This window comes from Caretta caretta, chromosome 10 (genome assembly GCF_965140235.1).
Source record: "Caretta caretta isolate rCarCar2 chromosome 10, rCarCar1.hap1, whole genome shotgun sequence".
Classification (NCBI taxonomy): domain Eukaryota; kingdom Metazoa; phylum Chordata; order Testudines; family Cheloniidae; genus Caretta; species Caretta caretta.
In genome coordinates this window covers 56,926,877-56,951,798 of record NC_134215.1, presented here as the reverse complement: position 1 = coordinate 56,951,798, position 24,922 = coordinate 56,926,877, and the positions used below count along the sequence as shown (strand labels likewise).

General features: G+C 39.0%; 1 protein-coding gene across 1 annotated transcript in view; it reads right to left on the bottom strand.

Annotated features, from left to right (window-relative positions):
- The window catches only part of THSD4 (thrombospondin type 1 domain containing 4), a 612,634-nt gene that overhangs the window by 357,967 nt on the left and 229,745 nt on the right, over positions 1-24,922 (bottom strand). Inside the window, exon 7 of the mRNA XM_048867069.2 lies at positions 18,818-18,954. Coding sequence (XP_048723026.2) covers positions 18,818-18,954 — 137 coding nt within the window. The remainder of the gene's footprint in view (positions 1-18,817; positions 18,955-24,922) is intronic.

The window sequence follows — 24,922 nt, the reverse complement described above, 5'->3', positions numbered from 1 at the left end:
CCACATGCCCTTCCCCCTTACACACTAATGCAAGGGACAACCACACACTGTTATTATTACTATTAGTCATTTTTATTATGGTAGTGCTATTAATCATGTTTATTATGTTTAAAATGGAGCTCCATTGTTCCTGGTACTGTATATGCACAGAGTCTCTGCCCCAAAGCACTTTCAATCTATACAGACAAGACAGACACAGGGTAGGGGGAAGGGACATAAAGTATGGCCCTTAATATTAGAAATGTAATAATCGTCAATACTGGAAGTAGAATAAGCAGTATATAATTAAGGGGACATCCCTATGAGAAATAGGTTTTCCCACCAGGGAATGACCTTTCTTAACCTTTCCAATCTCTACCTTCCACCACTTGTGAGTTATGAGAAAAGCCCTAACACCTGGAAACTGCACAATTCCCACTGTTATGTTTTCAGGCTCTGATTTATATACATAATCTTTAGAATTTCCTAATATATATTTATGGTGTGGTCCATAGTTTTGCTAACTTGACACTGGCGTCTAGGTCGCCATGGGAGCTCCTTACCTAACCACACTTTTGTATGCTAGAGCTGCAGAAGAATGGACCACATTTCATAAGGCTGACTGAATCTCTACCCTGTAAAGTCTGCTTGGATTTCAGTATTTGATACGTGCTTTCCTCAGTATAAATTATATCTTTGAAAGGTTGTAAAATAAAATGTCTACAGCTTGACTGAGGGTCCTTTCTTTACAAAACTAAAGCTACTTACTGACTGCATCATGGAACTGCTTTGATATTCCCCGATTCAGATATTACAAGAAGTTACCTGGAGGGTGAAATATCAACTAGCACTCAAATGAGAAAATTAGACACCATAGATGAGAAGAGAAAGGAAAGAGCTTTTTAACTGCTGTCTAGCGCAACATCAGGGGAGCGAGATAATTTCTATCTCAGTCCAGTCTTCATGTGCAGTGCTGGGATGTCCTCTTGTAAAGTGCGCCACTTTGTGGCTACTAGTTTGTCTGCAAAATCAACTGCTTTGTCATTTGCTTTACAGCTTTGGAATAACCATTTTGCTCTTTTCAAAACTACATTGCTCCACTGTTCACATGCCCTCTCCCACTTATTTGTCATGAGTGGGAAATATCTACAGTACTGTAAATGGTCTAGAATTTAACATACAAAACTTCCTCTAACGGTACAAAAATAAGATCAAAGTGATGGCCTGTACTATAAATTCTTTATAATAAAATCTTTCCTCAGATTTTCTTCTCTTAGTGATTAAAAACCCCTTCAGAATTCCATTTACACTCTTCTTTCATACTTTTAAAAGTCTTTGAAGCTCACTTTCCTGACTGAAAAAAAACAACACAAGAAAGGCTGATATTGATGTGAAGCTAAAGGGATCTCCTGGCATTAGAATCAAATGACCCTTATGGCTAGAGGAGATGCTGGAGAAAGACAGATTTGTCCTTAATCCAGGGATATTTCAGTCATTGAAACTTACTTTTATGGAGGTTTAGGACACCTGAGGGCAAGGTATAGCAAAAAAGACATAAATATAAAAGATTATATTGACAAACTATTTCTAGACCTGTATTTTGGTGTACATGTATTAGCAATGCACAGCTATTCAGCATTTGCCATAACAACTATCAACAGTAGTGAGGCGAAGTTTAATGAAATGACCACCCAAAAGGTGAGATCTTCCCCAAAACTCACCAGGAAGTACCCTATTCAAATAGGCACGACCACACACACAAAACCCACAAGGTCAGAAAATAAACAATATAACTTTTTTGGGAGATTTCTGGTACTTCCTGCTTTTGGGTAGGCTGAAAAAAAGCAAACAAACAATCTTTCCTATTTTTTCCAGGGTCCTTTTTAAAATGACTAAAGTGCTTGTGAAAGAGGCTGGTTTCATTTGGAATTCAGAGTCCAGCCCAGGAAGCACATGATAATTGTGATGGATGTGGGGCAGCTCTGTAATAATTTGTTAATATTGTATGTGGTGTGGCTACTGGGATGCTTACTGTATGAATACAATGGTGTAGTTTAGCATTAGGCTGTCGGAAAAAACATCCAGGAAACAAAATATATTGATACAAACTACCTCCCCATAAACACTTCAGACAATACTTGAACTATTAATTGTGATGAGCCTTTCTCAAAGCACCAGCCATATTCCAAAGCTTATTTTGCCAGTGCTGGGGGCCAGCAGATCAAAGAGAGTATAAGCAGTTAAAATGACATACTTTGTCCAGAGGTCAGGAAGTTGCTGCTGAAATGCTGTTCTGAGAGTGACACACACAGACATTGCTGGGGATGTCTGAAAAGCCTAGGCCAGCCTGGGTCACCTAGGTCAGCCTAGATAGTAGGGCTTTAGGTAAAACACAGACATTTATATAGACCCTGTTCTAAAATCCTTCCTCCCGCTTCACGTTATGCTACATTTCTACTGTTAAGGTTAAATAATACTTTGGTTTAAGAAGTCACTGAATTCACCACTGGTTTCAGATTCCAGACCATTGCTGGGGTAGTATGATTGATGTACAGGGTACTGTAGCCCAGCGCCCAGCCTAAGAGTGAGAAAAACCATATGGATTTCACCCCAGGGATGTAAAAGTATGAGGCCTGACACCTGCACTCAGAGGGAGGGGACAGAAGTGCAGCTAGCCCTGTAACCGTGACACTCATAAAATGGCAACAGTGATCTCAGAACAAGAAAGTCTAGCTGAATAAATATAACTTCTTCACACACCCCAGCCATAGAAAATATGGAGTCTGCTCAAAGATACACAATATTAGAAAAGCCTTAGATCAAGTTTGCCCCCGTACGTACAAGATCACGTACCCAGCACTTCACTCTTCTGAAATTATCATTTTTGTCTTAATTGCAATGAGATGTGAAGAGTCTACAGCAGAATTTAAAACAATTGGTGGCGTAAGTATTACTTTTCTCCCTTCTACAATGATTATCTGATCACATGGGGCCCTCTAAATAAGAGCAGCTAATTGCTGTTTTATCTAATTGAGTGGATTTTCAATAGAGTAGATATTGGGAGAAAAAACTCCATTTAAATGAATTTCAGTAAATCAACATTGACCAGAGCTGTAGCACACTTTTAATCCTGAATTGGCAAGAAATGTGTTACTCTATAGGAATATGATTTTCATTGACATTGAACCATCATCTCTCTATTTGTAATTTGCTGCCTTTACAACCCATTCCTTTTTCTTACTCAAGTTTATGAATGCATTTTCCCCTATTTAGCTTCAACTATTACAAAGAGCAAAAAGGAAGCAATCAAACACAAAATACAGACCACAAATGTTATCAGAACAAATCGTGTTATCTGAAATAGGAATTTATTCTTGTTATACTAAAGAAACAAAAAGTGTCCAGAAGATGGTGATACAGACCATGTAAACTGGCTCTTTAGACAGTGTATTCAGCCATTCTTCTAAATTATTTTTCCATAAAATCCATAGCAGCACAAAATAATGTGCAAATTAGGAATAACTGCAGTGTATAACCACATTCTCAATAAGCTTGATCATTTTGAGATACATTTTCTGTGAGTGAGCAGAGTGAGCTAACAGCTGTTGTGAAGTATATTTTTGTAACAAAAATGTATTTTTAAAGTTTAACCCAACCTATTTAGCCACAACAAGGGGTAGGGCTCCAGGTCAGTTCTGATTTCATCCAAACCAGTTTGCCCATCCCTACTTGTAAGAACAACATTGGCATCTACAGACAAAATTAAGAGAATCATTTCATATGTTGCTAAGAGGAAAACTGCAAAGCAAATCATAGTGGATAAGACTCGCTTAATAAAGTAAATATATGTGTTATTGAATATGGTGCTTCATATTAATCAAACTATGCAAGTAGCATCCACTCCAAAAATAATTTACATTTTTAAGAGACATTTTCCCAACAGAACTCTGTGCATGTGTGTCCGCAGAGTCAGAGAGAAAGAGGGGGGGAAATACTTCTTTCAGAAAAATAGCCACTCTTTAGCAAAAAAGACACAAATCTATTGGTTCCTTAATTTACTTCATTCCTGTGATGTATGATTGTGTTCATTCTACAATCCATGGAGACTCATGTTATTGATATTTACAGAGTTTTTAAAAGCACAAAGTGCTTTTCAAATATGTAAAAAACAAAACCCCCAAACCAAGCAGACAGGCAATATTTCCTGCTTTAAAGATTCGCATGTACACAAGTCACTTTGATAAGAAATCCCTAATGTGCAAGACAATTAAGTTAGGTAAAACTTGGCTCCCTCAATAATTTCAAATACAATGGGAAATGGCTCCTGACTGAGACTGCATTGTTTAAAATTTCTCATCGCAAGAAGAGGTAAATTATTCTCAAGAGGGAAGGCACGAAATGAGAGACAGCTCATCTGCTATGTAAGTTACAATATCATATGCCAACTTTGTTTCAATACAGAAGGTGAAATCCTACTGTCATTGACGTCAATGAAGCCAGGATTTCACCCAGATAGTTTCACTCTACCATAAGCCTCATCCTGCAATCAAAGAAATCCATGGGAGTTTTGTAACTGACTTCAGGGGGAGCAGAACTGAGCTGTAAACGGGACAGGTGGGATATGGTAGCTACAGTACCTGTAATAAACACTAGGTGACACTGCATACTAAGATTAGGGAAATAGAATATAATATCCTTGAAAGATCCCCTTCAAATACCCAATCGGGGCTTTGAAACAGTTAAAAATAGACAGGCTCGGAAGAATCTATCCCACACTAGCAGTTCAGTTTAGATTCAGATAGCAAATTGAGAATGCTAGATGTATCTAAGAAGTTTGCTTTTACTACAGTACCACATCCTACTGCATTAAAAGGCACCTGGTAAACTGTGACACATCCGATACAAGTCATCCACTGAAGAGGAAGGGTTTTTTTTGTTTTTTGTTTTTTTAAACTTAAATTGTGTAAAGAGTATTTACAGAAAATCTCTAAAGTTATTTCCAGTCCCAGTATTACTTTAATGACACCTATTCTTTGTGGTAGTTATCTTCATTGAAAAAAAAAAAGAGTTAATATTAAGATTAGGGGCCATATCCTAAATTGGTGTAAGTATGGCATTGCTTCATTGATGTCAGTGAAATTACACTGATTTGCACCAGCTGAGGATCTGACCCATGTAGAACAGACTCCATTGGCTGTACAAGTGATTTATGCTTGTGAATTCTAACAGTGTAATAGGAGTTCTGTGTGTAACCCCCCTCGTTTCATCAGGCAGTACAAATATCGCCATGCAGGAAATGCCTGAAAGATTCAAAAGTGGCAAAAACCACCCCAAACCCTCTTTACCCAGTGCTAATGCCATACAGCCCGATTCTGAGAGATGCTGAGCATATGCAATTCCTGTCATAGTTTTCCAAAATGCCAGATTTATGAAAAATAGCAACCTCTTGATTAACTGTATTTAATTTCCTTTTGAGAATGGGTGTTGGGACCAAACAAACAAACAAACAAGCTATCAAACAGTAGTTAAATGCTTCCCCCTCTTAAAATTTACTCAAAACTTTTTCTGAGCAGCACAGGTGTAGCATTACAGTCATGGGCCACAGAAAGATGCTATGAACACTGAAGGCAAACTGCAGAAATTTCAGCACTGGGTAATGCGTTTGGATTATTTCATTCCTCCCCATTTTATTTTCTGTATTTCCACCAACCCCTCTGTGTGCATGAAAGCACACTGGTGCTGGAGGTCTATATATCTGGACCACTGGGTCAAATTTATGGTTTTTAAACTTTGGTATTTTATAGACGTTACCCAGATGCCTTCTGAGTGATGAAAGCCTTTATACCTTATTTAAATAAATAAAATACATTAAACAAAACTCTCAATGCAAAAACTATAAAAAATGTCGACCCTAAAAATATAGTTTATTCAAATATCTTAAGTATACAAGGAGGTTGAGTTGGCTTTCACCCAGCCCAGTAAATGCAGAATTCAAATTTACTCTTTTCTCCAAAATTTCCATGGGGTATTACAAATAAAGCTAAACCCACACTGCCCAATTTCCCATAAACCTGGGAAGTTGTTTAATTATGTTCACATAGACTTGCTCATTACTGATACTAAATCTGATTGTCAAGAGATGGTCTAGAATATAAAAGTTAAAAAACCAACGACAACAAAAAACCCATATAATCTCCACTACCAGTGTCACTACTCACCAGTACTAGCTACCCTCAGAAGGGGCACAAGAATGTAGCCAGGATGAATATTTCATGAATAGCTCCTTCAGTTACTTGCATAATGACGGAGGTGATATGTGCCATATCCAGCTGAGGAAAACTAAATGAGATTCTCTGTAGTTTCTATTAGCACCATTCTTTAATCGCATGGAAGATTCATTGTTCAGCAATATGAGAGGATAAATTATTTGCCTTTACCCCAGCACCTCTCACACAGATTATATTAATATTCTAGCATTTATTGTGCTGCATGTAGCTGTGTAACTAATGCTTTTGTCTCCTATGTGCCATGCCTTTAAATTTCTAGGAGACTATTGGATACTAATAGCAGCTACTATTGTGTGTTTAGTTCAATCCAAGATAGGAGATACACATACCATGCTGTCTCAAGGATACTTTAATTTTAAATGAAGGGAAACTAAAACCAAACCAAACCAAAGAAAGAAGAAAAGTAAAGTCATCCACACTGAAATTATAAGGTTGCTCTTTGTGCACAAAAAACATAACTGAATTATCATTATAATGAATACAACCTTTTAAGTGATAGGCCCTGCCCACTATTCCTCTTAGGGTGGAATCCTGAGATTCTCCCACTCACAGCACAGGTCCACTGGCTACAACACCCCTGTTCACCAACCATGAATCCTCAGATGGCTCAACTGGGTTTGGTTTGGCATTTGCAAGAGATATCCCTGTGGGAGCTGTGACCAGTAGGTAAATGCAACAATTTAGAGTAGCTTCTCCAAAACAAAGTATTATTCGGGGGTTGGACTAGATGACCTTCTGGGGTCCCTTCCAACCCTGATATTCTATGATTCTATTTATTTATCCATAGAAACAAAGCATTCAGACAAAAAGAAAGCCATATACACCTTACCTAAATCTTAGGTAGATCTAACTTATCACAGACACCCCTGTTTCTGGCATTGAAGGGTCAATCTTCAAGACCAGCAATCAATGCCTGCTTCTGTCTCTTCAGCTTTAGGGCTGAGGTTTTTAAACCCTCCAAAGTTCATTGTTTCATCTTCCCTGATTGGATTTTCCCTGGTCCCACTTTGGAGTTACCAGCCAGCCTGTTGATCAGAACATGGCAGGGGTAAAACGTCGAAGAATCGACACTGTATTATTTGTTCATTACCAGCGCTTGGATTATCTGAAGCCATTGGCTTTGGTTCCTCCCAATGTGCAAAACCACCTAAAACTGAAGTCACATATCTGCAGAAAATTATCTTCTAGTTCTTGTTTAGCAAGCAAACAGATAACTATAAAGCAAGCAAACAGAGCATTGTATAATAGGCATAAATTATATTACAGCTACCCCTTTTCTAGATTCTTGATAATACACATGTAGGAATCACTTCCCAGTTAAATAGAAAGCCTTCTGCACAGCCATGCAAACTGATACAGAGCAGATGGGGGAAAGAAAATTAAGGAGGTAGAGTGTAGGTTACCAAATAAGATCATACGGGTGTTGTTATTCTTGGCTCTATCTCATACGTAATTTTCTGTAAGTATGTTTACTTTGTTGTGTCTCAGTTTGCCATCTGTAATATTAGTCTGTTTTTAAGGGCTATCGGCTCTTTGGATGAAAAGTCAATAAAGGTTGTGAGGTTTCTCTCTATAATATGTTCAAAATTGAGGGCATGATTTTGCAATTCTTACTCATGCCAGTAGTCCCAGAAGCTTCAATGTCATGAGTAAATGCTACTCAGCATGAGAAGCGGGTCCTCAGTGGAAAAAGAGGACAATAAAAGTCAATGCTTGAAATTCCGTGTCTTAAAATAAAACAAAAACTCTCTGTAAAATCAGACATAATGAAATAAAACAACTTACCAATAAAAAAAAATCTAAGAGCCACTCTCAAAGCCCCACATTCCGTGTCTTAAAATAAAACAAAAACTCTCTGTAAGGAGGTAGAGTGTAGGTTACCAAATAAGATCATACGGATGATTTTTATAAAATTAAAGCAAACAGGAATTCCCCCCCCCCCCCCCCAGTTTTGTGAACTAGTTACTAGTTGCAGTGTTGTCTGTTTAATGACTGTTTGGAAATTTGAGCTGAAATTGAAACATTAATACACACTTTAAAAGCATATACAGTGTATGATAAAATACATGTATCTGGAAAAGTATAACAGATTTGAAAAGTATAAACATAGACTAGCTTCCGTATACAGCTGTTCTTTTTTATGACAATGTCAGTGCATTCATTTTGGTGATGTTGGCCAACCTAATAATTTCAAATTATAATTTGTAAGCAAAGTCTAAATGAGCTCTCCCTGACAGCTAGTAATGAGCTAAGGGCTGGGGAAAAAAGGCTTCAGGACCAGATTGTATTTACATTCACACCTAATCTACCTAGGTATCCAGCAAACAGAGCTGCGCTGCCCAAGTGATAGATTTTGGCTGGGGTTGGGTTACAAATCACTTGAATGCGGGGGAGGTAATGAAATATTGTTGTTCTTATTGTAGGAGTAAAGGGCAGTAGAACTGTACTTAGCCTGTGCTCATTGAGGGCATCAAGAGAGAGGGTAGGGACAGGTGTTTTGCTTGATGGTCTGCCTGAGTCATAAGTACTATTAGACCTGCCCGTCTCCACTGTTTAAAGACAGAGCTGATTAGGCTCCATAGATAGTCTTTTGTTTTGTTAAGTGACCACTACAGCTGAAATCGAGTCTAAGTGCTTAGACCTGCTGTGGGACAGTGTTTCTGTGGAAGAGACGGCCTTGTCTGCACTAGCAGCGAGGTTCCCGCACTGAGAGCTCAGCTGAAATCACTGAGAGCTGCATGGAATCTCAAGAGACCAACCAGCAGAGGTCACAGTGGCAGGTGGCAGCAGAAGGTGACGGTGTAGGGCCATGGGCAACAGAGCGATGGAATCAACGGTGGCACAACAAACACAGTGGCCAGAGCGTACAGTAAGCAGCTGGAGGAACAAGCAAGGTGCCTTCTTGCCCCCCACCTGGTAGGTGAACTCATGTGAAAGCACCTCTGAACTCTGAGTCTCCACTGACCAAGAACAACACTGGTGAGTGTTAATGAGGCTGTTAAGAATGCTGGAGACACAACAGAGTTCATGCGAACAAACAGGGCTGTGGCATCATACTCTATTTAAGCAAGAGACACCACACCCTACAAACTGGAGACCAATGTTAAGTGCATTGTCACTTGTTCATCCTGAAGTTGAACACTGGTTCTGAACAAGACCAGCAAATGCTCACTATATTTCTTCAAGAAACTCAACTGACTGTCTAGAAGCACGTGGTGCAACAGTGAAAGACTCAACAGTTGAAAAAGTGAAGAACTCTCCACAAAAAAAATTTGCTTACAGGGCTGATGAATGCACTGATGCAAAGGGGCATCAAGTATTAAGTCATTGTGTATGTTATCTAGATGTCAGTGGTAGGCCAGTATACGCATTTCTAGATGTTCAAGTTATAGAAGACACATCTTAGAAGAGTTAAATGCTTGTCAATTGGACCGCAAACAGATGGCTGCTTGTGCATTTGATGGAGCTGCAAACTTCTCTAGAAGACATGGTGGAGTACAAGCTTTGCTCAGAGAAAAGTGTAATCCTAATCTCTTCTATACACACTGCAGAGGTTATCTACTCCAACTAGCGCTAGTACGAGCTGCAGACTCTTCAAAAGACATTTAAAAAGCTATACAATTAATGTCTTCATTATATTCTTCTTTCTGCAAGAGTCCAAAAACTGAATAGCTTGGAAAATATAGAAGATACACTGGGACTGAAGTTCAAATTAGTCCAACCTGGGAAAACCCTCTGGCTTTCTCATGAGCAATCCTCGGCTGTTGTCTTAAAATTACTCCAGCCATTATTACTGGCTTTGGAAAGTATCTACCAAGATGGGATGGATCTAAGTAGTGAGGCTGTGGATTACTTTTGCTACTATGTTCAGAGAAGACTGTTGCCATTCTCTCCCTTGTAAGTCTACTGTTGAAACCACACGGGTCATTAAACAATACCATTCAGGCATCTGCTACAACAGTAGTAGACCTTTGTCCAGCAATAGAAGCTACATTTGGATCAATCAGAGAGCTATCCATTGAAAAAGTACTGGAAGAAGCAAAGACTTCAGTCCAGAAGTTGAGTAATGAAGGCATTTATATTGAATCCTTAAGTGAAGAGGACAAGAAGTGTTTGTTAAGACAACTGAAAAAGTACAGAGACTTGATTCTTAAAAATCTACAAGAGCGACTTATAGATTCTACTCAACCTCTACGTAGCTTTTACAGATCCCTGTCCTATAAAACACCGATAGTTGAGTGGAGTGAGGCACTACCAGCAATGGGACTGCCATGTGCTCAGGACAGAATAGAGAATTTGAACATAGAGTGGAATATCATATGACGAATGAATCAAGATTTGACTTCAACTGCTTTTTTTATCATCATTAGTGACTTGACCCAATCTTTGTGCTATGTTTCCTGGGATGAAAGAAGTAGGAATTCATCTCTTGTTACTCCCAGTCACAACAGCTACAGTTGAGTGTTCTTTTGCCTCATTGAACAGAATTTTGTATTCTGAAAGAAGTCGCCTTCTGCCTGATCATGTGAATGATCTAATGAGCATATCAATTGAAGGAATGGAAGTCCTGGACACACGAGAAGCCACCAAAGATGAACACATTGTATTCGAGAAGTTCTTAACAGAGTTGTGCAAAATTATAACAAGAAACCAAGAAGGATGAAGAGGTAGTGCTTCATAGAAGGCTTGAGTAGCCAACTTTAATTTTTGTGATGATTTTAAAATATGAGTTAAATCTAATTAAATGGTCATGAAACATTTTTCAGTTTTTACTATGGTGCCATAGAGACACCTTCACCCTCACAGTCTCACCCCTCCTCGGCCCTGACCCCCCACCCTTTAAATTTGAACACCCCCCCCAATTTCAATTCCTGGGGAAAACACTTGAAAGCAAATCTTCTCTTCTAAATGAAGCCATGAATCAACTATCCGTATCTAATGCACGGCACAGGATTGAAACATGAATGCTTCCAGTTGGAACTTTGCTTGTAAATATGTTTTGGATGGCTGGAGAAAACAGAACAAGAACACGAGGTAGGGTGTGATGATTTCCCTTGCTAGCAAAGGGAAAGGCCATGAGATACAGCATGAACTGTTTATCCCCTGAAAACTTGGATTTGCAAACATTTGGCTTAATCAGTGTAATCTCTTGCTTGTCAGCAGCTGATAACAATGCATAAACATTTTGGAGGAACACACTGAGGTCAGGGGAGTTATTCCAGATTTATAATGTTGTAAGTAGGAGCAGAAGTTATCCTCAAATCTTTTCAGCTGGCTTAGTTAAACTTTAGAAACCTGTGAACCTTTTTGTTTGACTTTGAAGGGGAAACATTTCTAATGGGAAAGAGTAAAGTAAAAAAGAAAGCTGTCAAAATTAAAGATCGGTTTCCAACTTCCTAGGTTTTATTTGTTTTTAAGTTCTTTCCTCTCTACCCCCATAATATCTTTCTTACAACTAAGGGCAAGTTTTTGAATAACTGCCTTTCAGTAACCTGTGGTTAAAGTGACTGACCTAATAAAAAAATATAATTCAATACATTCCTCCTGCTGTCAACATAAGGGAAAAAAACTGCTCTAGTTACTCTCCCATCTTACTATAAGAAGTCAAGTTGCAATGGCTCATCTCAAGATAGAATGCAGTGAAACTTACCTCCATATTGCTGTTCATCTGACACACAAGTCCGCTTGTATCTTGTGTTCGGGTTTTTGCCCACTAAAGTACAATTGCAAAGAGGCTAAGGGCCAGATTCTGCCACCATTCTTGTTGAGTAGTATCTTAGCCCGTTATTTCATGGTTAATGAGGTGGAAGAATCTAGTCCTAAATTAGTAACTATGTTGCACCAAGACTTTGGCGTGAATTATGCCCCAATATTAGTGAATATTAGGTTGCAAATGTTTCCACTTGATTCCAGTGGGAGCCCCGTTCACCTACTCAAAGGCAGAATTTGGCCCACTGTGTGCCAGAACTACAAATGAAAAATGTTTTTTGCCACAGTTCCATAAAGAAGCTAATTACTCACTCTCTGAACGCCTTTCTAGCTAACTGGCTCAGTGTAGTTCTGAACTTGACAACCTGCATCCATTATCAAAACCCTGACATATACCATCCCACCCAAAGGGTGGTATGTACAGTCAAATACAGTCATGATCCCTAAGGAAAACATTTTTGGGCTCCATTCAGCTGTGCAGTTTTATTGGCAAGATTTCTTTCTTTCAGCTCCATTCAGAAGCAGTTTCCTGCAATGCAACCAGCTTTTGTTTGAAGACAGAAGCTTTAATCTTTAACCGAAAATTTCCAGCTCCTCCGGGCACCAATGCTTGTTTGGTCACATCTGGAGTACCCATGACAGGTAATGTGATAGCAAGGGTTTGTTCCCACCTATTCCTTCACTGCTATGTTATGCTATTCCTCCTGAAGGTCGAAACAACAGACTGGACTTCTACATAGATTACTTCCGTCGACGTGCACGGGCTGAAATTGTGGAAAAGCAGCATCACTTGCCCCATAACCTCAGCCGTGCTGAACACAATGCCATCAACAGGAACAACTCTGACAACATAATCAAAAAGGCTGACAAAGGAGGTGCTGTCGTCATCATGAATAACTTAGAATATGAACAAGAGGCTGCTAGGCAGCTTTCTAACTCCACATTCTACAGGCCATTATCCTTTGATCCCACTGAGGATTACCAAAAGAAACTACACCATCTGCTCAAGAAACTCCCTGAAAAAGCACAGGAACCGATCTGTGCAGACACACCACTAGAACTCTGACCAGAAGTATTCTATTTGCTTCCCAAGATCCATAAACCTGGAAATCCTGGACACCCCATCATCTCAGGCATTAGCACACTGACAGCAGGATTGTCTGGCTATGTGGACTCTCTCCTCAGACCCTATGCTAGCAACATTCCCAGCTATCTTCGAGACACCGCTGACTTCCCAAGGAAACTACAATCCATCAGTGATCTTCCAGAAAACACCATCCTGGCCACTATGGCTGTAGAAGCCCTCAACACCAACATTCCACACAAAGATGGACTACGAGCTATCAGGAACAGTATCCCCAATAATGTCACGGCAAACCTGGTGGCTGACCTTTGTGACTTTGTCCTCACCCACAACTATTTCACATTTGGGGACAATGTACACCTTCAAACCAGCGGCACTGCTATGGGTACCCGCATGGCCCCACAGTATGCCAACATTTTTATGGCTGACTTAGAACAATGCTTCCTCAGCTCTCGTCCCCTAATGTATTTGCGCTACACTGATGACATCTTCATCATCTGGACCCATGGAAAAGAAGCCCTTGAGGAATTCCACCATGATTTCAACAATTTCCATCCCACCATCAACCTCAGCCTGGACCAGTCCACACAAGCGGTCCATTTCCTGGACACTACTGTGCTAACAAGCAATAGTCACAAACACCACCCTATACTGGAAACCTACTGACTGCTATGCTTACCTACATGCCTCCAGCTTCCATCCAGGACACACCACACGATCCACTGTCTACAGGCAAGCTCTATGATACAACCGAATTTGCTCCAATCCCTCAGACAAGACAAACACCTCCAAGATCTCTATCAAGCATTCTTACAACTACAATACCCACCTGCTGAAGTGAAAAAACAGATTGACAGAGCCAGAAGAGTACCCAGAAGTCACCTACTACAGGACAGGCCCAACAAAGAAAATAACAGAACGCCACTAGCTGTCACCATCAGCCCCCAACTAACACCTCTCCAGCATATCATCAAAGATTTACAACCTATCCTGAAAAATGATCCCTCACTCTCAGAGATCTTGGGAGACAGGCCAGTCCTCGCTTACAGACCGCCCCCCAACATGAAGCAAATACTCTCCAGCAACCACACAACAAAAACACTAACCCAGGAACCTATCTTTGCAACAAAGCCCAATGCCAACTCTGTCCATATATTTATTCAAGAGACACCATCATAGGACCTAATCACATCAGCCATGCTATCAGGGGCTCGTTCACCTGCACATCTACCAATGTGATACACGCCATCATGCACCAGCAATGCCCCTCTGCCATGTACATTGACCACACCGCTTTGTAAAGCGCAAAAGAATAAATAGACACAAACCTGACATCAGGAATCATAACATTCAAAAACTGGCAGGAGAACACTTCAACCTCTCTGGCCACCCAGTAAAAGATTTTAGGGTTGCAATTTTGCAACAGAAAAGCTTCAAAAACAGACATCAACGAGAAACTGCTGAGCTTGAATTAATATGCAAACTAGATACCATTAACTTGGGTTTGAATGGAGGCTGGGAGTGACTGGGTCATTACACATATTGAACCTATTTCCCTAAGTTAAGTATCCTCACACCTTCTTGTCAACTGTCTAAATAGGCCACCTTGATTATCACTACAAAAGTTTTTTTCTCCTGCTGATAATATCTCATCTTAATTAATTAGCCTCTTACAGTTTGTATGGCAACTTCCACCTTCTCTGTATGTGTGTGTGTGTATATATATATATATCTTCTTACTATATGTTCCATTCTATGCATCCGATGAAGTTGGCTGTAGCCCACGAAAGCTTATGCTCTAATAAATTTGTTAGTCTCTAAGGTCCCACAAGTACTCCTGTTCTTTATGCCTAGGGATATTATACTAATACTAGACAAGCTTGACTTGTTTGCTTACTTGATGAGGAAAGAGCAAGATCCTACAAATGCTATTTTTAATGCATTGACCCAAGACATTTGTATGATTTCAGAGAAGAATCCCCCACAAACAAATGGAAAGTGACTACATAAATATTCCATGTGCTATAGACAGGTGAAGGAATTCAGATAACTTTAATAGAATTGTCTTAAACTCTTTGTGTAAAACCTGAACCAAAAACTTTAACGTTATACATCTTCATTTTCCCCATCCAGAACCACAGACAAGAAGTGCAAAAATACTACATGAAAAACTGTGCTTGCAGCATTTCTGTCTTAACAAGGAGTGCCAGAAAGGTTGCATCAAAAGCCTGTTCTCATGAGAAGTCTTGCTCAGTTTTGCAGGCCCAAGTGATTAGGAGAGAGCAGGTGAAAACCCTGATTTTTTGAGGTTCGCTTATCACTACTGCAACTAGCAACAAAATCATTGGGATAAAAACAAGAACAAAAAAAATGAATCAAAGTAGAAAACTTCAAGCAGAGAAGAAATGAAAGTTATCCAATCTAATCTTTTAATTATTGAAATGGAGAATAATGAGATAATTGCACATCAAATTAAGCTAACTGATACATGTGATCAATTATGACATGAGTTACGAACATCCCATAGTTACAGCAAAATTGCACAAAATTCTGTGGAAAGTACTGTGCAGTATACAGTAGTTTCATTGAAAATAATAGTAACTATAAACTACCCCGTCACATAATAGTTATGCAAACTCCTCATGTTACCGTGCTGGCTAAAGAAGGCTAAGAGCCAGTATTGAATTACTGACCTCACAGTGTTTGCAAAAGAAGGTACGAACAGATGAGGCTAAGAGATGCATTTACCAAAGCAGGAAGAAGAAATTCTGAAGGCAATCAGAATCATGTCAGAACAGGTGGTCAAGAAATTAAAGTACGGACAAAACTCCAGGAGCAGACAGAATAATCCCAGAAGTCTGAAGAAAGTCACAGGAAAAAAAAAAAAGAGGGATTTCATTAGTGAGTATAGTTAAACTAGGGATAATTTAAAATAGGTTCTCTTTTCTGAAACTTACATTTTCAGGATCAGTTTAGTATTCAAAGAACCTGGTTAAAGTTTCTGGCTTGCTTGCTGAGGAGCCCAGCTCCTCTGAATACCCTAAAAAGAGTGACCAAATTTCTAAATACTTATCCTCTTTCTGGTGCTTCTCTTATTTAGTACTTGATGTGAAAGCTTTTCCATACAAGAACAGCATTTTGCACAATTTCAAAGGAGGAGAAGTCACATTTGTCCATTAATTAAATAGGTTTTAAATTTAATCTTTCTTCAAATCAAACAAGTTGTAGCCATATCTCCAAATGCACATGCAGACTGCAGAAAAGCATGCCCAATTTAAGCCAAATCCCCTAAATGCACATACAAACTGAGGCAAGGATGCATATACACAACATCACACATTGTGAGTATTAATCAAAAACTGAGTTCCTTCAATGGAAAGGACTATGGAAATGCAAATTGCTGTATCAACTTAATTACTGTGTGCACACTAACTTGACAGGAGCTGTTAGAGTTTATCAAGCATAAGTGTTTTTAAGTCACCTTAATGCACATACATGATAAACAAATCTATTGTGTCAACTTCTAAATACCTGCATGACAGATCTCCCCCACCCCCCCCCTTTTTTTTTTTTATCCTATAAGGTTACAGTTCTGATTTAAAACCACAAAGGAAGGATTCAACGTTAAGTAAAAACATAACCTTATTTGATTTAAGCTAGCAAGCAGAACATATTCTGCCCCTTTGATACACTAACACCACACATTAAATCTAGGAAAGACGATGGGTTTTTTGTCCAAGTAGAAATGTTACACATTGCGGTGATTACAATTACACTACTGAATGGATTAGATTTATTAGCCCATAATAGGAAACCTTTCCTGAAGCTATACATTTGTGCATACACAATATCGATAATTTCAATGTTCATGTGCCAGACTGTCCCTATGAATCGAGTACATTAATGTTTAAATAACCTACATTGTATCTGCAAACAATTGAGTCCCTTCTCCTGCCTATTTGGAGACACAATGCATGTCCTCAGCTCATCTTACCCTCTCACTCTACTCTGATGTGGAGAGAGCCAACACAGAGTATACAGGTGTAGAGTGCTTTTAGGGCCTTTAGCACCTACACAAGTGGGCAGAATTGGTTTCATTTAAGTTCTTTTGGGAATGATATGCTATACCAATTCATTGAACATTACTGAAATAAGGAGCTTTAAAAATAAATACAGAGGTGACCAGAATAACAATAAAGTAACAAAGCATAAGACTCCCAGGTAGCATCCATTTCATATTTATACTATGGGTTTGGAACACGTATTAGATTTTTGACATCTCATCTGAAGGTTTGGAAATTAACAGACTGCATATAAACTTCACGATGGCAAAATTCTGAACAATATTTCTCATTAGGCCCCTGAGAAGCCATCATTCCTTTTTACCCTAGACTTACAAATATAAACGCAACATCCTATATTTTGTATTTGCAGAAAGCATCAGGAAAACAGGGCTGCTGGTTCAATAAAAAGTCTGTATCTCAATTCCACTATTGGCCACCAATCAGAATAGTAATTAAAAAAAATTCTGGCCCTTATGAATCAGTTTTAAATCAAGGGATCTTTACTGATAAGCAACTTCACACATATCTATCATCTACAAAGAAAACTCAAATCTAAGACTGCTTGTACTGCTAAAAATACAAATACAGACATATGCATTGCATTGTCCAGATGTGTACAAGTAGAAGGAATCTAATAGAAAAGATTTCTAATTTCTGAGATTTCTTCTGGCAAAGCAACAACTAAATTTTTCCTTTTTCATATTTGGATTCATAAGTCACATTTCACCCACTTGTTAAAACTTCCCAGTGTTTCTTCTGCCTACTGACACTGGAAACAGTCAAACACTGAATGCCACTTACTTGCAATTATTAGATTTCATTTCTAAACCCCTTCCCATATACCAGAGACTTGAAAAATAAGCTCTCGTTTGCAAATTCAACAGATAAGAGCTTTTTACACATTTTTCTTATCTTATTGCATCAGAGGTTTTAAATAAACATAAACATCACATTTTGCATAAGAATGCTATTATCTCACAGAAGCTGCAGGGCATTTACCCTTTATGATGAGAATCCAGATATCAGATTGTGTAAAGTCAACACAGTACCTCATTTGGACCCTAAAGAAATGACTGTATATCCAATCGACAATTATTTGTGTTCTACCAACAGAACACTAGATCACCAATAAGGAGAATAACTTGCATCTCTTAACTGCACATAAGGGTTGATGGGAAAAATTACAGTGTTGCTGGTTAAATGACAAGTACTTTAACATTTAATTGAATAAAAGTGAACCACTAAGTCTTACCATCTGTTTCAGCTGAGAAAGAAGAGAGAGATCTACATTCCAAAGCTAAAGCCAAGTTGCTTTCTTACTTTTATTTTTACTTCCATTGTTTTGCTTAATAAATTACTGGGGAGTTTAATTTGACATAGGGATAAACACCTCTTTCGCAAGAAGCTAAATATATGAAGAAGTTCACTGAAAGCCATCTTAATTCTGGTCAGAAACTTCCACACAACCTTTCAAAATTCTCTCAGTCACTATTTTTACAGTTTTACATATAATTAAAGTATGATGAGGGCACATATTTTTCATATCTATGAAAAATATAAGGTACATGTCAAGTTACCAAGACATCGAACTTTCACAAATCAGATTGCATCAATCATTATTGGAACTTGCATAACACATAAGAGACACTCCAAGATGAATTGCTAAAATTCACGCATTAAGATGCTGGCCTTACCTTGCATTGCCCAGAAACACAGACTGAAGTTCCATTTTGATCACATGGCGTGCCGTCTATTACTTTTTCAGCTTGTCTCACATAGAACCGGTAGCCTATTGCTCGGCAATTCAGTTCACACTTCTGACTTCCCTTCACTAAAGAAAGAAAAACACGTAAGTTCCTGCTACCAAGTCTACAGATGTGGTTTAAAAAAAAAGAAATTAAATGTTAGGCTGAGACCTTACCCCTGATTTGGAGAGGGAAAAAACAAGTAGGCAAGTAGTCTATAATATTAAAAAAAAATTGGATAGGAAAATATCTTTTTTTTAACCTCAAGATTATTGCTGATTTTGGAGAATTCCACAGAAGACTTTTAAATAACAGAATAGCTCCTCCAAACACCAGCCTTATTAACCCCGACCTCCACTCCAAGTAGTTTGAACGTAAGACTGTAGCTGAGAGAGAGACCCAGAAAGAGAGGAATACACACATATTACACAACTAACATGATAAATGCCTAACTTCATGGCTCTGTCACCTGGTAGTGATTGTTGCTTCCTTTTCCTGTTCCTATTCCTTTGTCTACATGATTTCTCTTTGGATTAGAAGTCCTTCAGAGCAGAGACTGTCTCTTCCCTTTTGTCAGTCAAGCACACTTGGGGGATATAAAATTAAATAACAAACAACAATGGGCCCTAAGGAAGAAATGTCAGAGTAGAATGAAAAACTAAAAATTGGATACTTTGGTTGAACAAAACTCTCCTCTAAGATCCTGACACCACTAAGACCATGACACAGCAACACACTTATGTACATGCTTAACTTTAAGCACTTGCGTAGTTCCATGTTCAATTCATGTGCATAAAGTGCTTTGCTAGATTGGAGCCTAAACCAGACCTAAAATCAAAACTGAGGAAATACATCCTCAAATCTGAGCCCATCAAAATATACTCCAGTACAGTTGGGCCACAGCTTATAGGCACCCTTCACAGGATCATCTGTGATTCTAAAGTCCCAGAGGTGGATGACGAAAAAGAAAAAGAAAAGGGGGGGGGACAAAGAGGAGAAAGCGCAGATTCCACCTTAAATCACATCTAAAGAAGAAAATGCCTGGAAGGCAATTGCTCAGGATCAGCAACAGAGCATTCTTAGGTTTCAGAGTAGCAGCCGTGTTAGTCTGTATTCACAAAAAGAAAAGGAGTACTTGTGGCACCTTAGCGACTAACAAATTTATTTGAGCATAAGCTTTTGTGAGCTACAGTTCACTTCATCATGAGCTGTAGCTCACAAAAGCTTATGCTCAAATAAATTTGTTAGTCTCTAAGGTGCCACAAGTACTCCTTTTCTTTTTTAGAGCATTCTTAGTAGCTTTCTTTGAGTTTGAAATTCATTCCCTATGATGGTCAGAGAAACCCTGACATTGATGAGCTTCAGGTCACACTGAAGTCTTCTCTCCTCAATCAAAATATAACATGTAGTCAGTTTATTTATTATTACAGCAGGTGAGTCCCCGCTGAGAGTTAGGACACTGCCAATTGTTTGAGTCAGTTTTAGTGACCAATATTTTGTATGTTTTTGATTCTGTTGGAAAGTGCGTAACTAGTCAAATACTTTAATAAATAAAAGTTGTACTAATAGCCAGTTTGCTCTGCAAATATGTTATTTAGGGAATGAAAGCGGGCAGAATTGTCACCATTATGGAGGTTCATTTGATGTGGACTGGTAAGAAGGTTATAAAGTATATTAACAAGGGACGTTCGTGGGAAGGCACAACAGATTATATTAAGGCTGATGGCAATCTGTACATACAAATGAGAGTACATGACTATGTAAGGGTTACAATAATATATCAGCAGGCAACATCTGTGGATGTGCTAGAGGCAGAGTAAAAGGGATACAGGCTGAGAGAGAGAGAAATTTGATATTCTTCTATTCCCTCCTCAAAGAGCTCTTAATACAATGCATGAGCAAAAATATTTGTTTAAAAAAAATCCATGCAAAAAACTGTGCAACTAACAAGACATTTTCTAAACATTATAGTTGAATTACCCAGGGCCAAGCTGGCCCTCCAATGTGGCAAAACCCATTGGGACCTGAGGGAGTTTTCTCCAAATTCTTCTTTTGAGGTAGGTGTGAATGGGTTGTCAACACAAAACAGGGGCTCTAGCTCCCAAAGAGAGTGGATCTCAGTAGAGACACAAGGACTTCCAGGAAGAAGCTTTGTGTCTTCACATTGATCCAGGGCAGCCCACCACGACCCCTGTGACAGTATAGATTCGGCATTAGCAGCCACCCCTGGAATCAGTTCCCTAACTCTTATCTTTTGCGTGCTTCCTGTTTGAGGGGCACAAAGCTGGTCATCCACCCACTCCCCACATTTAAAACCTAGACCCCTGACTTTTGTTGCATCCCAGCCCATCACCCAGCCTTCATCTGTAAGTGGTCTTTCTAGATTGTAAACCCTTCAGGGCAAGACCATGTGTTCTACCAGTCTGTAAAGGCACCTGGCACACTGTTGGTGCCATACTAGCAACAGAAACATTTCCATATAGTATGTTTTTCCCTTCATGATGAAACACCAGCAGTTCAAGTACTGAAGAATATCTGAGCAGTGCAGCAGACTATCCTATTACGTTCTGTACTATATGCCCTAAATTTTTCCTTGCTTATTATAAGTGTTCAGCTTAGCCTCATTTCTAAATTCTTTCTAAAACAGTCATATAAACTCCTATCAGCACAAACCTCTGTCTCTTGAAAACTTCTTTTTGGCAGAAAGAAATGCCTTTGGACACTTCTTTAAAACAAGCCTCCAGATATCAATGTTTCCTTTCTTGCAAATGCAACCAACACAAAGTGTTTTATTACCGCAACTATAGTAATACGTCAACTAATTTCACTAAAGCTACTGTACCACCTTAATGTCAGGGATCAGGCTCTCCAGATACCAAAATACAGTAATCCTTAAATAAGAATTGGTTTCAAAGCATGGGAAATACTCAGAGGGTATTCTCAACAAGAGAGCAAAGTCTCCATGGTCATAACGTATATTCATTAATCCCCAAATTCAATGGCAAAGAAATGGGAAGAAGAGAGTATTCATCCCACTATATATGAATGAAAAACATATGGACCAAAGTTGATGCTGTTGAAATGAAAGAGATTCTATCCACCACACTTTAAAAAGGTATAGTATTATAAAGGGGTAGATTGCTCATAATGCTCACACAGCGGATTAAATACACAACTCCTCTAGGAAATGGATGGCTCAAGGATTTAGAAATAAGCTAAAAAGCCTTTCATCTTTAAGTCACCAGTTAAAATCAACCCTTGGGTGAAAGTGACAAAGTCATTACTATTTCATGGCTGTTCAGTGGCCTGAATGTATTGACTTAATGATCTTAGTTCAGTCCAATTGCCCATATTGCAACTAGCACTTGCATTACTGATACCTCTGGATGACCCTGTTATGCCTACTAATAGTTTCTCAAAAATGTGGCTGAGATATGCTAGAGGGCCAGATGAAGGAAGTTTTCCATGTTAATTCCTTATTAGTCTGTGGCTAAACAGAGGACTTCAGCACCTTCTATAAGGAGTACATTACTTTTAAATAATGCATATTGCAACCACCACTAGGATGTCTCGGTATTATGATCCTGATCTGTGTGTGCTTGGCTAGATTGCGGCCTATGGGCTTCATCCAATGCAAAAAACATTCCCCGAAGTCTGATTCAAACAACAAATCACACTTGGTCTGGAAAATACTTGAACTTCCTATTCTGTTTTAAAGTGCTCAATTTTCCGCTCTCCAGGCAGAGCAGGAGTGTGGGGCAGAAGGAGAAGGGGAGCACATCTCATGTTGGTAAAGTTCTTGGCCTCTTATAGAAGAGTTTGTGACACATGCTGTTCTTGTTACATATTTGTAACTGCCCTTTTGAGAACAAGCCAGTTGTAAATCCAACACTACAAACTTTTATTGGATCAACATTTAGCTGCCCTGCTGCATTTCTCTTGGGCTACAACACAGGGTAGGAAGCTGCAATGACATGGAGAGTTTTGGAATTTAAGAAGAAAAGACAAGGTGACCATATACAAGATAACAGAGTTCCTTTCCCTCTGGGACAGGAGCCCTCTGGGGCTGGTTCACATTCTGATGAATTTTTAAAAGGTAGTTTTAATTCATGTACTTTTTTTGTTATTAGATCCTTTGAGTTACTCCCAATTTATGAGGTGAGATGAAGTCCCATTTGTGTGACTACCATATATAGTTTGAGAAACCCTGATTTATAGCTTTCACTTCACAGCATTAAATTAATGATGGAAAAAATCTGCAAGGGCTCTCAAAGCACTTGAGTTCACTAAGCCTATAAATTGGGGGCGGTGGAGACTGCTAAAGTCAGAATTTTTTTTTTCAAATCCGATAACATTTAGCTTTCTTTAAAAAGCTAAATGGTATATGGCATTAAACTAAACACTTAGCAGACTATTTCTGTGTGAAGGACTGATCACGCACAGGTGCTGATAGCCTCCTCGTTTCAATGGAAATTGAGGGCAATCAGCGACTCAGCTAAGCACTTCGTTGGAGTTAACCCCAACCTGCAGAAGTACAGCTCCCAGGAGACCTGTGCTAAGATGAGACTGTACTGTAAAGAGTAATTTTTTTTGGAGGAAACATATTTATGTATATTGTTTAAAAAAGTCAATTTGGTACTCATGAAAGATGTCAGATTGACAGCTCTAGCCCATGAAGATATTAATGTATCCAGAGCAGGTTTGGTGCCAAGCAAGCTTATTTCACACTGCCCTACCAATATCTCTAAGCTGTAGGATCCACTTGAAAGGCTGAGATTTTTCATTCTCCCTACCCATTCAATCCTTGACTTCTCTGCTCTTACTGGCAACAAGGGATTCAATTAATGCCAACTAGGATTCCAGCAAATAGAGAGAAAACTTTTAGGGAACCTACCCCTTTCCTACCCTCATGTTGTGGGTGCCTACCCATGAAGAAGTGGGTTAAGATAGGTCATAACACACAGATTGCTAACCATTCTTCAAAGGACAACAGCTTTGGTCACCATCAATCGAGACTGGCTTTGAACTAGCATCCCCAAAGTGAAAGGCACCATTAGCTCATTAACTACTGGCATCATCATCCAGTCCCCCAAGATAAAAACATTCATTAAAAGTGCAAATCAGGATGGGGATAGGAGTAATAATATTTGACACACTAAGAAATTAAAGGGCCACCTGTTTTGGTATATTTTAATTCTTCTATGGAAATACTATTTGTTCTTTTCCCCTTTTTGAAAGGTTTACAAAATAACCTGAATAAACCCCATGCATTCTAGAATTACCAGTTTAATTAAACCAGACATGGGAAAATTATATCACAGACTGTGCCTACTCCAATTAAAAGGAAATGGTCCAGCTGTTTAGGCCTCAGCTTGACCCTGCTGTAACTCAAAGTTTGCTTATTAATTTACAATAGTTCTTCACTGCCAGATTCTATACCATTTTCCCCTCAAATGATTTGTTGCCCAGTTTTATTATTACTGCACTTCACCACTGGAGTAGTTGCATGTAAACTATGTTATGCTTGGCACCACTTTACTGCAACTGTGAGTGCACAAACAGCCTGATAGGGCCTGTTGGGCAGCATATGCAGCCTCAGGGAACCCAAATAACTAGTATTTTCAGGAAAGCTGGTTGAATAGTCCTTATGGTAGAGATTATAATCTTCCAAATGCAATGTGGTATGCAGTGTAGTTTTAGCTGTGTCGGTCCCAAGAAACAAGGTGGGTGAGGTAATATCTTTTATTGGACCAACTTCTGTCTCTCTCACCAATAGAATTTGGTCCAATAAAAGATATTACCTCACCCACCCTGTCTCTCTAAATGTGAAGTTGAGAGTCTGAGTCCAACACAGATCTGAAGGGGGGGAGGAAAAAAAAAAGAGTGGTGTAAACGTCCAGTTACTTGTAGCCTGAAGCCAGCACAAGGCCCAAGCAGCCTAGCTGAATGCTGACATTTTTCTTTTGGGCAGCATAGAGGTGGGAAGGAATGTTCTTTCCCCAGACACTGCACAGGCATATAGTGGTTTTGCAGCTATTCTAGCCTAGGAGCAGC